This window comes from Urocampus carinirostris, chromosome 1 (genome assembly GCF_059441175.1).
Source record: "Urocampus carinirostris isolate Australia breed hairy pipefish chromosome 1, RoL_Ucar_1.0, whole genome shotgun sequence".
NCBI lineage: Eukaryota > Metazoa > Chordata > Actinopteri > Syngnathiformes > Syngnathidae > Urocampus > Urocampus carinirostris.
Window position 1 is genome coordinate 5,993,744 of NC_142349.1, and position 14,849 is coordinate 6,008,592.

Genomic DNA, 14,849 nt, shown 5'->3' on the forward strand with positions numbered 1-14,849 from the left:
ATTCCTTCCATAACTTCTACTTTGGTCCCTCATAAAACAACATGTGCGTCTTTTTTCATATTTGTTGGCAGTACTCCGTTGCCTCGGCATACCAGCACGCAGCGTGACCAACTTCCAGTCTGCTCACGATACAGATGTATCCCTCACAACAGATGTATACTTTGATGAAGATATGGAGCCCATCGACTACCTCAATAGGGATTCTGTCTGGTAAGTTTGGTCATGTGGTACGTGGCGTGACCTAGCCAGTTCGCTGAGATCTCAACTTTATATTTAGACGCTGTTTAAGTCTCCTTTAACTTGAGGCAGACAGTTGTCATGCCTTTTTTAATTACTGTAGCTGCTCAAAGTGCACTAGTATGTAAGATGATATTGCCGGACTGGCAATAGAAGAACAGAAACTCTGAGATCTGGTCAAAATACTGGACAAAGCATCAACTCAGAAAGGGGTGGTTATTAGCATCAACAAAAAGTAATGACCAACAACCCCCAAAGTATCACCACAAATAATACCATCACCAAATACAGTGCGCAACACCATCAGAGGACACATTGGACCCTACAAAGAACTGTTGTCAACTGTGCGCAGACTAAAACTGCCATGGTATAATCACGTCACAACATCACCAGGACTGACTAAGATCATTTTCTAGGGCAGATGCCAATGGGGTAGGAAGCCAGAAAAAGAACTGGGCCAACAACATTAAGGAATGGACTGGCAACAACTTTGCTATGGTTCAAAAACGGGTCAGGAACTGTCAGCATTGGAGAAAGCTGTCCAGAGATGGATCCTTAGTGGTCTAAGATTCCAGCAAAATGTTTCGGATCTCAGAAATCTGGTAATAGGTAATTTTATATATGCATCTTTGTAGGAGGCAGTTTTTCATTTGGATGCAGTCCTACGACGAGAAGACGCACCTACATATCACAATTTGGCCAGAAATGTAAATATGAGCCTTGTACCCAGGTGCGCCTTATATACCGCAGAATACAGTCAGTAAGACTGGTAAAGCATACAGAGACTATAGGTATGCATTTCCATGCGAGGTTTCCTTGTTTGTGCAGTGATTGATCAAATTATTGACACCGCTGACCAATATCACAAAGCACTATATGCAAAGGGAATCGAACTGGAGTAGTAGCAGAGAAAGCGCCTACACTCAACTACAAGCCCACTAGTGGCAATGGCAACATGTAATAAGGGTATGGAGCCTATCTCATTATCATAGTATTTTTACTCACAGTGCCAGAAACACTTATTTGCATAGTGCATTCTGGTTTAACAATCTCTCCACTTCTTCACCAACGAGAATTGGGACAGCAGAAAGTCTTTCAAAAAAATACTATTAAAGCTCTTTTAAATATTTTACATATTAAACCCCAGCAGTATTATCGCAGAGGTGAAGAAGTGGAGAAACTGTTTAAAATATCAGAATGCTGAACAAAATGCACCATGGAAATCATTGTTTCTGACACCGAGTCAAAAATAGTGTGATTTTCAGATACAGGATAATGCCTTCTCGTTTGTCATCTGTATGACTGGTAGTCTAGTGGGAAGGTGTCATCACTGTCACTGCTACTACTTGTGTTTGTTTCCCATTGCATACAATGTTTTGCGACTTTGCTCAGCGATTCCTATTGACTGATCAGTCTTCGCATAAATTCCTATATATCAAGAGTGTATAAAGAGCCCTACGGTCATACACAAAAAGACTTGGTAGCTCTTACTGTAGTCTAAATTTGATGCGCCCTATTGTCCGGTGCCTTATGTATGAAAAATATATGACAAATAACTATTTTTGGTGGTGGGCCTTATAATTCAGCGCACCTTATAGAGCAGAAAATAAGGTACTTTAGTCCTTGTGTACTCATTAATTCTATGTTAATGCATATGTAGGAATTTCCATGTATGGAATGATTGCTGGATGGCCAGGCCAGACTTGCCACATGGTTATGGGGGCTGGCAAGCTGTTGACTCCACCCCGCAGGAGACCAGCCAAGGTACCTTCCGTTGTGGTCCCGCCTCAGTCACAGCCATCCGCTCTGGCCAGGTCTACCTCAAACATGACACACCTTTTGTCTTTGCTGAGGTGAGTGATAGTGACTTTAATTTTATATGGAGATGCTTTGCTTTTCAAAGGTATTCCCTAATTCCTAAACATGCAGAATGTGAGGAAATAGTACACATTTTTTGCATGACCTGTATATATATTTTCTCGGTATGATCCAATTATTTTCCGAGATAAGACAGGTTGACCTGTCTTTAACATCCTGAGCTTTTCTGTCATCAGAGTAACACCAGCACACTTGCAAGCCAGTCGCCATATTTTTTTTCCGATTAATTAGCCGAAGCTGGCCGAAAGACAAAAGTGTTGTGAGAAATTGGGCATAATTTGTGTTAGCGTAATTTATTTTAAACTATCCACCCGTCATTGTCCTTTTTTTCTTATTATTTGTGTCGCTCTCATCACCATGCTCGACTGTGCGGGCACAGACTCAGCTGCGCGACAGTCAGAATCAGGCACCCGGCAGAAGGGGGACTTGGCCAAAACCACACCTCTGCTTACCAAGTCCTTACAAATAAATGTAGAAATTTGGGTTTGCTTCGGGCTCTGTCCCTCAAGTCAAGTTACTGTAATTGGTCGGGCTCTGGGTGGTTTTAATGGCCACGGGCTCTGGTCGGGTCAGGCTGGATTTTTTAGGCTCGATCTTACCTCTAATAGGGAATAAACTATGCATCTCAAACACAGTTAATGTGTAGTGCAACATTTATATTTTACAACAGTAAACATATTCACTCCATTGGTCTTTTGTATGGTCCGTTCCTAATGGTAGGATCCCAACTGGCAAGCAAATTTTGTTTTATAAAGAAAAATTGCAAATGATATCCATGAAAAAGGATAGAAACTAGTAATTAAAATCAAAAGCTATCCCAGAAGAAGCAACTTAAACACAACCTTCCAATCTGTATTCAGGAAACGACCACTTCTTCTCTCCTCTTTGCCACCAAGTTCGATACTAATATTTTGCAACATATTTGCATAGTAATAAAATGAATAATAAAAATGCTGTTTAGGAATACCTTCAGAAGAAACTTCAACACGGTTGTCTGATGCTTAGGATGTTTCTCTCTTATTAGGTCAACAGTGACAAGATCTACTGGCAAAGGAATCTAGATGGGACATTCACCCAGATCCATAGTGAGAAGAAGGCTGTTGGCCACTGTATTAGTACAAAAGCACTTGGTTCTGATGAGCGGGCTGACATCACTCATCTTTACAAACATCAGGAAGGTATCAACCTCGTGCTATTTGTCTAATGAGTCATTAACAACTCATTCACTTTCAGCCAAGTTAAAGTGAATCATTGACTTCTATATTTGTCATTGGCTGTGAAGAGTGTAACGCAGTACAAATGAATACATTCCTTAAATGCAATTACCTTTCTCCGTAACAAGTTATTTAAAAAAAAAAAGCTTAACCCAACTGTCATTACTATATGGTTCATTACTCTACTTTTAAAAACTAGACAATGAATTATAATATTACTTGGATCTTTGACGATTTCTGCTTCGCTCGTGAGGGAAAAGTTAACCTTCGGTCCGCCAGAATCACAATACCAAGTACTTCTACTGATAAGGGCTGGCATGCTTTTATATTTCTACAAAATCCAACTGAATAGTTACTGTGGTGCCGTCTCAAGTACAGCGTGCAAAGCTATTCCCTACTGGTATCCTTATATCCTCCCTAAAGTATTTCCTCAAGTCTAAGCCGTACAGACTACAAAATAAAATACTGAAATCAGCACGTGAGTTTATATTTGCATATTTGGTTGTGTGTCACCAGTAGCGATTCGAAGGCAGTGCGTGGGGAGGGAGCATGGTTTAGGGGCCGGTCACACAGCCGTTTGCGGCTCAATCACGGCTAAAATTTTGCGGGTTTTTTTTGCCCGTGGTTGCCCGCGATTGAAAATGCGCAAAATTGGCCAACCCGCTGTTCATCGGTAGTATGCCCACAAAACAGACGCCGGCGACTGTTCCGCTTCCTCATCGCGTCATTTCTGCGTCATTTTCTCGTGTGGACCACGGGTATAAAAGCTCCCGAGCCGGTGTTGTGCCCAAATCCCACTCCTACGCAACACCCCCACCCCCCAACCCCCTCGCGTGAACGCGCATTCTGCTGCGATCGCTTTTGTTGGAAGCATGCATTGACGTTAGTGACTTTTTCTTCTGCGTTAACAAACGCATTTTGGAGAATACGATCGCATTTTATTGTTTAAATAAACGCGTTATATAGACTAGGATCTCCCATTTGTTATAAGTAGCTCGCTTTATTGTTTTAATAAGCATTTTATATAGAATACGATCGCTTTTGTTGGAAGCGCAGCAGAGGGTGGAGGATTTACCGTTCGATTACGTTCACAACAAAAACAAAGACGGAATGGTTTAAGTTGTATTACATTCCCAACAAATGCAAGACGAAGTGGTTTTAGTTATATGTTCGCCATTACATTCCCTAAAAGTGAGATAAAACGAGGTAAAAGTGGTTGTAGTAGCGAGGGGATGCAAATCTCGGCAGGGATGCATTTCTCGGATAACACCGGGCTGTAGAAATCATAACCGCTCGAGACACAGTCCCGTGAATATCAAGATTTCAAGCTATGGCATCATTTTTATTTTATTATCTTGAAAAGAAATGTCAAGAAATAAAAATGGATTAAGACGAGGTCACTACGCTGACGGGGATCCATGTTCACCCCCTTGACGTCTCGAGCACAACTGACGTGTGCTCGGCAAATCGAGCTGTATATACGCGGAGAAAGGCGTTTGACTGTCACACGCGTAACAGGCTAATTTCATGTAATAACACCGCGATACAGGCGCAGAACATGCTATTACCATGCTCCACACACGATTACCCGCTGAAATTTCCCGTCCTACCCATGTGTAACCACGCCCTGGCCGCGGCCAGAGCACGTCGTTCCGCGTCATTACCTCGTGTTGACCACGTGTGTGGCACGCGGTTTAACACGTGCTCAAAACTTTTTCGCGCGGCCAACCACGCGCGAATTTCCGACCGCCTGTTAAGCACTGCTGTATCTCGTCTGTATGGCGATCTTAAAGCGTCCAATAGCGTCCGCCTCACAGGCAGAAATTTCTGGCCGTGATTCAGCCGCAAATGTCTGTGTGACCGGCCCCTTACACAAGATCAACAAAATCAATGGGGCAAACGTGAGTACAGAAATTATGGTAAGAGAGTGCTGAATTTTAGTCCATTTACTTGTAAAACTATATTTCCAATACACTGCCCAGAGTCTTGGACTTTACCAAGAAATGATTTGGAGATAATAAATAATGAACTATTCTAGTCGTTTGAAGACAAAGACAAAATTAATATAGAGTGTCTCAGCTGTGTTGGTTTCCATGCTCTCAAGATTGCACAACAGCTTTGTGTACATATTTTCTTTGTTTAGTCTTTGGTTAGTATATGCGGTAATTTGTAAGTCAACTCAAGTCAAGTCAAGTCATTTTTATTTGTATAGCCCTTAATCACAATAAGTCCCTAAGGGCTCCACAGATTAGTACACTATGTTGCACAGACTATTTTTCAGCCGACAAGTGTTGTGGTAAATACACTTGCATTTGTAGAATAGATTTGCATACATGTAGAAAGAAGAGTAGGTTATTATTCATATGCAATGGAGTAGAAGTGAGTTTTAAGTTTAGATTTAAACATTTCCACTGAGGTTGCAGATCGGATCTCAGGGGGAAGAGCATTCCACAGCACCGGTGCCCGAATGGAGAACGCTCTCGAACCAGCAAGATAGTTACTTTCAGAGTAAAGCACTACTCGTGGTTGTCAGTAATCTGGGGGTTAACGTGATTTCCTCCGGGCACATTGGTTTCCTCCCATATTCCAAAAACATGCATGTCAGGATAATTGGCCAGAAGTGTGAATGAGCTGCTGAGTTGTCTGTCTGTGTGTGCCCTGTGACTAGCTGGCAACCAGTTCAGGGTGTACCCTGCCTACTGCCCGAAGATGGGCTCTAGCACCCCTGCATAAGCGGTGCAAATAATGGATGGATGGTGTTGCATCCCTTCTTCAAACAAAACATTCCAGGGATTGTTGGAAAAGTAGAAAGTGAACACTTGTTGTGTTGAAAATCATGGTCGTCAAATAGTGGGACGCTGACATGTAAATGATGACGTTTTACTTTTTGCCTAATAAACTTTACAACAGGGTTAAAATGTAAGCAAATGTAAGCAACTACCTGACCTTGGTGTCCTCCAATTATTTTTCAATGTTACATTGCTCATTTATTTTACACAAAAATTTATCTATCTATCTACCTTGGTCATATCCCTCAAGAAGGGTGACCGACAGCAACACATACATTAACAAAGAAAATAAAAAGGGAAAAAAAAGCAAAAATGCACACAACATTTTTGGACCATGGCCAACCTAAATGCCCAAACACCCAAACAAGTTAGGCAATACAATTTAACAAAATTAATACAATGAATAGAATTAAGTAATTTTGGTAGATATTTTACACAAATATTTTTATCCATCTATCGACCAAAATTAATTAATTTTATTCATTTTAAGTTCATTTTGTCTTTTTGAGAATATTTTATATTGGAGTAATCCAAAAGTAATAAAAAGTAATCAAGTTATATTACTGCAATATTAATGTATTCGGATTAAGTTACAGATTACGTACATTAGGTCACTAGTAACATTAATGGATTACATTTTTAGAGTAACCCTCTCAACCCTGCTAGAAACGAATTACTTTTTTCAATGACACGCCAGACAAAATGAATGAGTTACCCTTACTTACCAAATTTGATCAGTGTCTTCATTAAAAAAAAACCACAATTAATCTGTTTACTTTTTTCCAGGTTCCGAGGAAGAGCGTATCGCTGTGGAGACAGCCAGTCGTTTTGGCAGCAAACCAGATGTTTACTCCACACCAATGGCAGAAGACGTAAGTGTGGAAGTTAGGATGGAGGGAGAAGGGCCCAGGATGGGGTCCGATGCCCATCTGAGTATTGTGATGAAGAACCTGAGCGCTGAGCCCCGCAGAACAACACTGCACAGCCAGGTGGCTGTCATGTACTACACTGGTGTAGTAAAGGGCACCATCAAAAAAGACCAGCTGCCTGTGGAGCTGTTGCCCAATGAAGGTTGGTTTACGCAATATTTTTCGCTTGCAAAGCCAAACATCTTGCCGGTTGTCCTTATTTGGATTTCAACTACATAAATGGATGACATCAGTGTAGGGCCAAAGGCCTCAAACGTGCGGACAACAGGCCATTTGGAGCTACCCGGGTTGATAGTTTGAGGCTCCCATCTAATATGATATGTAATTTTCAACTAATTGCAGCCCATTTCTACTGATTCATTGGTTCATTATGGTGTCCTTATTTTTTTAAATCTTTATGTTTAGAAAATGTACTTAATTACTTACATATTTGCTGAATAATTGCTGTATTTTTTTAATTACTGGCCTTTATATTTTCTGACTAATGCAAATACTGTTTATTTTAACAAATATATTGTGTGGTGGAAAAAAGAGATTTTACAATCGTCAATTGTTTTTATCGGATATTTTATTTTGGGAAAAAATCTGATTTAGCCCCACCTCAACCAAACCCTATATGCCGCAGCCCCCAAGAAGAGTTTGAGACCCCTGGTGTAGACAATGTACATTGAGTAACAACTCGATGTGAATGTAAGGCTTGTTTGTTTGTTTGTCCATTTATGCCCAATGTTTGAATGTTGATCAGTAAGGTGTCTACTTCACCTTATGCTAAAAGTCAACTGAAATGATGCAGCTTTCTTTCAATCTAACAGAATGACAGACAGACAGACAGACAGACAGACAGACAGACAGACAGATAGCCACAATAATAAACGTTGGTTAATTGTATTTTTGAAACCATTGACCTTTAATGTTTCCAAATATTCTGAACCGTACAAGAATAATACAAATGAAAGAAAATGATGATAATGACAATAAATGATTCAATTTAGACGAGTGCTAGTTTTTGTCACAGTAGTAAACAACGTGAGTTTTTGCAGTAGTAAAATCTAACGCTAGCTTTTCATACAAACCCTAACGTAAGGTGTAGATAAAAAACGACAAATCTAGCTTTTGTTACAAAAGAAGACAAGGCTAGTTCATGGCGTACCTGTGCACAATGAAATTTTTTGCTCTTAAAAAGAAAACAGTGATTGTTTTCATTGATTAGTAGGATGGAGTTTATTAGCATAGATGCTTGAAAAGAAAACTTTACTTTTCATTGTTCTGTTCACATTTACCTTAACAGCCTGGGTTGTCAGGGCTCTTCCTGTGGTGTGTCTTTAGCAAGTACAACCTGGCAGAGACCATTACTCTCCAGGCCAGGGTTGTTTTGAAGGTTGGTGTTTGTACTTTAGGCATTCACAACAGGCACAAATGAAAAAAATATAAAAATATAAAAAAATATGTAAGGGGGAAAAATGAAACATACAATTCGCTTTTTTGTCAGACCTATCTAGTTTTGTCCATTTCAGCTCTAATCTCAAATCCACTGTGTATAATAGAAAAACACTAAATTAACAGCAAGTGGGGAAAAAATAAAATGCTACAATAATTGTTATTCCATTTTATTTGGTAATTAAAACAAACTTGTTTGCATGAATTAGCTTTATTTTTGTTCAACTTGGTCCGTCTAGCTGTGAGTAAATAGGTGCTGTGTTGTGTTTTTAAGGTCTATTATTGCTTTATAAGGGGAAATACAAACATTAAAAAAGGAGCAAAGAGGCTGAGCTTGACAGGTATGCAACAAAATATTTGCATTTAATCATCTGTACAAAAGATTGATACAACACATAACCACAATCCCAAAGGGAGTAGGCCGAAGTAGTTTTAAATGCCTAAGCTCATTCCAATTTAAAGTATATTTCAGGCCTGTAATTATACAGCTGACACCTCCTGTAGCATCAAACACTTAAAGAAACTCTTGATTTATCCATTTAATTCAGTGTAATTTATCAAAAACATTTTACAATGAAAAAAGCAACAATCCAAAAGCCTGCCTTTGCCAAATTAACAACACACTGTTAAATATCTATTTGTAGTAAACGTGTGGTCTTGTCAGAGCCCTTTAACAGTGTATGCAAGTGTACTCAGTGAACTGGGAAGCGAGTATACTTCTCTGCTGTGATTCAATCTTTCAACTATAAGAAAAGCTTGGCATCCATAGTCAGAATGTTGCACCTCAGCCTGAAAGTCACCGCTGTCGCCAAGTGGATATCACATTCATTTCACGATTTCAGTGTTGATATGTGAAAAAAGACATGCCTGTACAAATATGTCGTCCCAGAAGAGAACGGGTATGACCATTGTTCAATTCCTGGCAGTGGTAAAAACCTTGAAGAACAAAGAGTTTTGGAGAAAGCGCAGCTACAAATACACATCGTCTCCAAGGATCAGTTTATATAAGCTTTTTTAATCCAACTTTTTTCCTGTGTTTATACACAGAAAAGACCATTGAGTGGATTTTGCCTTATCAACAATACCAGAACCAGTTAGTGGATCAGGCAGCCCTGATGCTGACGTTGTCTGGACGAGTCACTGAGACCAAGCAAGTGTTGGCCAATCAGACGTCTTTCAGGCTACTCACACCTGATCTCAACATCACGGTGAGCTTTACGCTCAACTTTGGGCAGTGTCTGGCGCATTACTGAAATTGAGTGGTTACTGTTACTAGTTATTAGTTATGATTTGTATTTTGTTTTTGTGGTTGACGGAATTTATTGAACCCTACTTCCAATAATTAACTAAGTAATAACATAGTAACTACATTGTAATAAAATGATAAATTGTTATTTTAGAAATGCAAATCAAACTAGGTGCCCCTTGCTCTAATTGGTAACAAAAGTAGCTTTATGCTTGAAAAAGGTTGGAGATCCCTGGTATACAGTATATGCTAGGAATAATATCAGTAGGGAGAAATTTTTGCTTGAGACTGTGCCACTGTAACTGCATTAAGTTCAACTTTACGGGGCCATATAAGCATGCCAACTCTACTTCATCGACACGAGTAGCGGTGTGATGATGGCAGACTAAGCTTTAATTAATCCGTCCTGATTAGATCAGGGATCTCTAACCTTTAACAACCCAAATGTTTTTTTTCTGTTACTAAATCACGCAGAAAGCATCCAGTTTGATATCCATTTCAAAAACAACAATTTATCATGTTATTACTATGTCACTACCAGATTTTTTTACTACCAATAAATATAATCATTTTACTAGAAAATGACAATGACCCAGCGCTGGTTAGCTGTTCGCAAAACAGTTCCAGGGGCAGCTTAACTGTCTGTAGCGGGCACCATGTTGAAGACCCTCGGGTGAGATAGTGTTGTGGAGGTTGTCAGCAGTATCAAGTTCCTAGGGGTGCACATTACAAACAAACTCACCTGGTCCGTGAACACTGCATCACTGGTTAAGAGGGCACAGCAGCGCCTGTACTTCCTGCGGAGGATGAGGAGAGCCCACCTGCCCCCACCCTCCCTCATCACATTCTACAGGGGCACCATAGAGAGTATCCTGACCAGCTGTATCTCTGTGTGGTGTGGAGGCTGCAGCGCTACCGACTGGGGTAGTGTGAGGAGGGTAACGAGGACAGCAGAGAAAATAATCGGGACTACACTTCCCTCTATTCAGGACATTGGCCAGAAGCGCTGCCTATCCCATGCTAAGAACATTACCGGGGACCCCTCTCACCCCCATCATGGACTGTTCACTCTGCTAGCCTCTGGGAAGAGGTACTGCAGTGTGCGGTGCAGGACCACCAGGCTCCGCAATAGTCTAGTCCCCCTGGCCATTAGACTGTTAAATGGTCAATCTAACATATAGTTAACTTAAATCTAAACGGCTGCTAATCTGACTTTTTGCACTACTGGCAGTTTTTTATAGCTTGCCACTCCTTGCACATTGCTCTCTGCACTATTGTAATTACAGCGTTATTGTTACAGTGTTAATGTTAATGTGTACCTGACTTGTTAACCTGCCTGCCCATTTTGCACATCTGGTTAGCTACTCTTCTTGCACTATCGGCACTATGGTAAAATACTATACGTAGCCAAAATACAATACAACTTTATTTATATCTGTACATTCAAGGAAACTGTGGGGGTCAGATGCATCGACATTTCGTTCTGTATACACGTGTACTAGAATGACAATAAAGTAGATCTGAATCTGAATCTGAATCTGAATCTGAAATGTGTGAACTGTTTTAACAATTAGTGGAGTAATGACGAGTCGTAACGACGTCTTAGTTATAAATTGTAATTATTAACGCGTTAAAGTACTCGTTATCGAGAAAAGTAATTGCGTTCGAGGAACATATTACTTTGTAACGCGATACCCCACAACTTTCCTCGGGATTGATTTTCTGACATTCTTACATGAGACTGTAAAAATTCCTAAATGTATGCTTCGCAGCCTTTGGGGGAAGCTGTGGTTGGTAAGGAGATGGCAGCTAAGATCACGTTCACCAACCCACTGCCAAGAATGCTGAGGGGTGTGGTATTCAGAGTGGAAGGATTAGGCCTGCAGAAAGGTCACGAAGTCTTTGTAGGGTAGGACCGCTTGTGTAATTCAAACACAAATTCCCCCGTTATCAGGCTTTTTTTTTTGACAGTTAACTTGGCGTTTCTTTATCGCAGAGACGTCGGCGGTCATTCCACCGTGACACTGACAGAACACTTTATCCCGACTCAACCTGGGCCCAGGAAACTGGTTGCATCGCTCGACTGCAAACAGCTGACGCAAGTGCACGGAGTGGCGGACATTGTTGTTCTTGAACCGTGAGCGGTCACAACTTTGAATCGTCTTGAATGACAAATAGAGTTGTACCTCTTCATACGAACTTGATTCGTTCCAGGTTCATGCTTGTAGATCAAATTGCTTGTGTAACGAAAACAAAACTACTAGGTCCGTTCCCGTCCTACTAAAAGCATCCAAGCTAAATAGCTATGAAACACATATTCTTGATCACTAAAACCCGTTCAACTTGTAATTAAACAGAAAATACAGTAATAAGATAAATAAGATTATATTCACGAAATATAATGGTAGTCGATCATGAACTTTTAAAATGGAGTCAGTCACCACAACAAAAGTGTGCATGTGGTGCGAAGGAAGTGAGGGGGCGTTTGCTACGAGGAGTGTCAACTTGTATGTTTTCCTCATATTTCATAACTTTTTTTTATCATTACACAGTATTAATTTTTATACAGGAATCTTTTGTTTTTGTTTTTAAGACCAATTTCATCTTTTTCATTTTGTCTTTAATCCGGATCATCTTGGTCACTGGTTGCAGACAACATTGTCATCGTAGATTGCTCATATTGTCGTGGTATTTTAAATAATCTGTCTTGCTATGAGTAAATAGGTGCCACACTGTGTTTGGGAGGTTTAATTATTATTAATTATAACTCATTCAATGCCAGTCTTACTAAAATTGATCTTTGTTGTCAACAGCAGTCATTGGCATCCAAGCTTGAATGGAGGCTTGACATCTATAGCCATGTATGGGAACCCAGTTAAAATTGATCTTTTACTTCTATAGTCAACAATGTCAGTCTAGCTAAAATTAATCTCTAACATCTATAGCCGTCCATGGCAGTCTAGGTAATATACAGTAGATCTTGGAAGTCTATAGCATTATATGGCAGCCCAATTTTAACAGATACTTGACGTCTATAGCCGTGTATGGTAACCCAGTCAAAATGGATCTTTGACATCATAGCAAATTTCAACCGTAGTACAGGGAGCAATAGGGTGAGGTTGACAGATAATGGTTTGGAGGACTGTTGATGAAACCAAGTACTTACGTTTCACTTGAAATTAAAGTTACTGTAACTTTAAATGAATGTACAAACCCCAAAAAATTATAGCACAATTTTTTTCCCGTAGTAGTTTGCATGCTAACTGGAACGAGCTGATGCTGGCGGAATCACAAGTGTCAGGCTGTCTCGAGCAGTCTCTAGTTGTAGCCTTTGGGAACACTCATGACCTGGATGTTCCATCATATGCGGAGCAAGATTTTTATAAAGAGGTTCCACTGTATAAATCAATCAAAATGAAGTATTTTTTATTTTGTACTGCAGTGATATGTGATTAGAACATTGCATTATCAGTGATATTTTTGCTTTAAAGACACCATGCAGTGTTACATTATCTTTGTTTTTAAGTCAGTATGTTTATTATGGAGGACAAATACATTTATATTACTTAAGATATCACTAAAGAAACCTTTTGGTTTTTATGTATTTTTATGTGACAAGAATTATCAAAAAAACAAGGGTGGGCAAACCTTTTGAATCACATCCTAAAGCCCTCTTTTTATTATCAACGATCATATACAGTCAGAGTAAAAAATTATTTGATCCCTTCCTGATTTTGTTGATAAACACACTAAAAAAGAGATTGAATTATACTTTTAATTATAGATTTATTCTGACTTGGAGACAAACATTTTTTTTAAAATTCAACAGAATAACTTGAAAGATTAGCTCGGGAGGTAGAGCCCTCGTCTAGGATCAAGAGGTCGCAGGTTCGATTCCCGGCTCCTCCGTGGTATATCTCTAAGTGTCCTTGGGCAAGACACTGAATCCCTAATGCCCCCAATAAGCAGGTAGGCGCCTTGCATGGCTGACCCCCTACTGGTGTGTGAGTGTGTGTGTGAATGGGTAAGTGTGAAGCACATTGTAAAGTACTTTGGGAGGTCTTCATTGACTTGAAAAGTCCTATATAAATGCAGACCATTTACCATATTTTACTTCATTTAAATTTCATTGAGGGAAATAAGTATTTGATCCTCTAGTATGCAATAGGAATTTCAGCTTCCACAAATCAGTTTGACACTCACAACTCTGAATTCAAGGCACCTCTACTTACCAATAACCTTTATGTAAGACACCTGTTGACTTATATCCTTAAATTCATACTGATTCTCTTTAGACATGATTCCCACCATGTTACAAATAGAGCTCTTAGGACCTCTGAGAAAGAATGGTTGACCTGCACGGATCAGGAATGGGCTAGAAAAACATTAGCCTGATACTAGCAATTAAAGTAACAACCATTGGAGCGAATATGAGAACATTTAGGAAGTAAAACATGGCTATCGATAACCTGAGATCTGGTGCTCCAAAGAAGATTTCTCATCGTTTGCTGGCAATTATCACCAGCAAGCACTCCACAGGAACAGGGAAATGAGATGAAACGAAATGAAATGATCTGCATTTATATATTGCTTTTCAAGTCAATGACTTTCCAAAGCGCTTTACAATGGGCTCCACATTTCCCAATAGCGGCCTTGTATTGCAGCCATGTAAGATGCTAACCTGCTTATTGGGGGTATTAGGGGTTCAGTGTCTTACCCAAGGACACTTCGACATGTAACTTTGATCCCAAGACGAGCGCTTTACCTCCTGAGCACTCGCTACTTCATCATACCAGTGGAAAGATTAATGGAGCCATGTATGGTGCAGTTCTGAGGGACAGCCGCCTGCCCTCTGCCAAGAAGCTATACATCGGACCTTTTTGGGTCTTCCAACATGACAATGACCTGAAGCATACAGCAAAAGCAACCAAAGAGTGGTTCAAAATCAATCACATTAATGTCATGGGGTGGCCCAGCCAGTCTCTGGACCTTAATCCAAGTGAAATGAGCAAATGCAACCGCTTTTTACTCCAATCGCTGTCTGTTGTGTTAATGGAATTTGCCATTTTGAGAGTGTCACAGCTCAATAGGAAACAAGCCAGATGGCTAAACTTTGAGA

The 14,849-nt window shown here is 40.0% G+C and overlaps 1 protein-coding gene across 1 annotated transcript in view; it reads left to right on the forward strand.

Moving 5' to 3' along the window:
- tgm1l1 (transglutaminase 1 like 1) overlaps window positions 1-12,227 on the forward strand; it is a 34,063-nt gene extending 21,836 nt beyond the window's left edge. The window contains exons 8-14 of the mRNA XM_088348798.1: window positions 72-210; window positions 1,898-2,090; window positions 3,140-3,293; window positions 6,905-7,189; window positions 9,532-9,692; window positions 11,503-11,639; window positions 11,727-12,227. Coding sequence (XP_088204924.1) covers window positions 72-210; window positions 1,898-2,090; window positions 3,140-3,293; window positions 6,905-7,189; window positions 9,532-9,692; window positions 11,503-11,639; window positions 11,727-11,871 — 1,214 coding nt within the window. The 3' untranslated portion in view covers window positions 11,872-12,227. The remainder of the gene's footprint in view (window positions 1-71; window positions 211-1,897; window positions 2,091-3,139; window positions 3,294-6,904; window positions 7,190-9,531; window positions 9,693-11,502; window positions 11,640-11,726) is intronic.
- The last annotated feature ends 2,622 nt before the right edge of the window (window positions 12,228-14,849 follow it).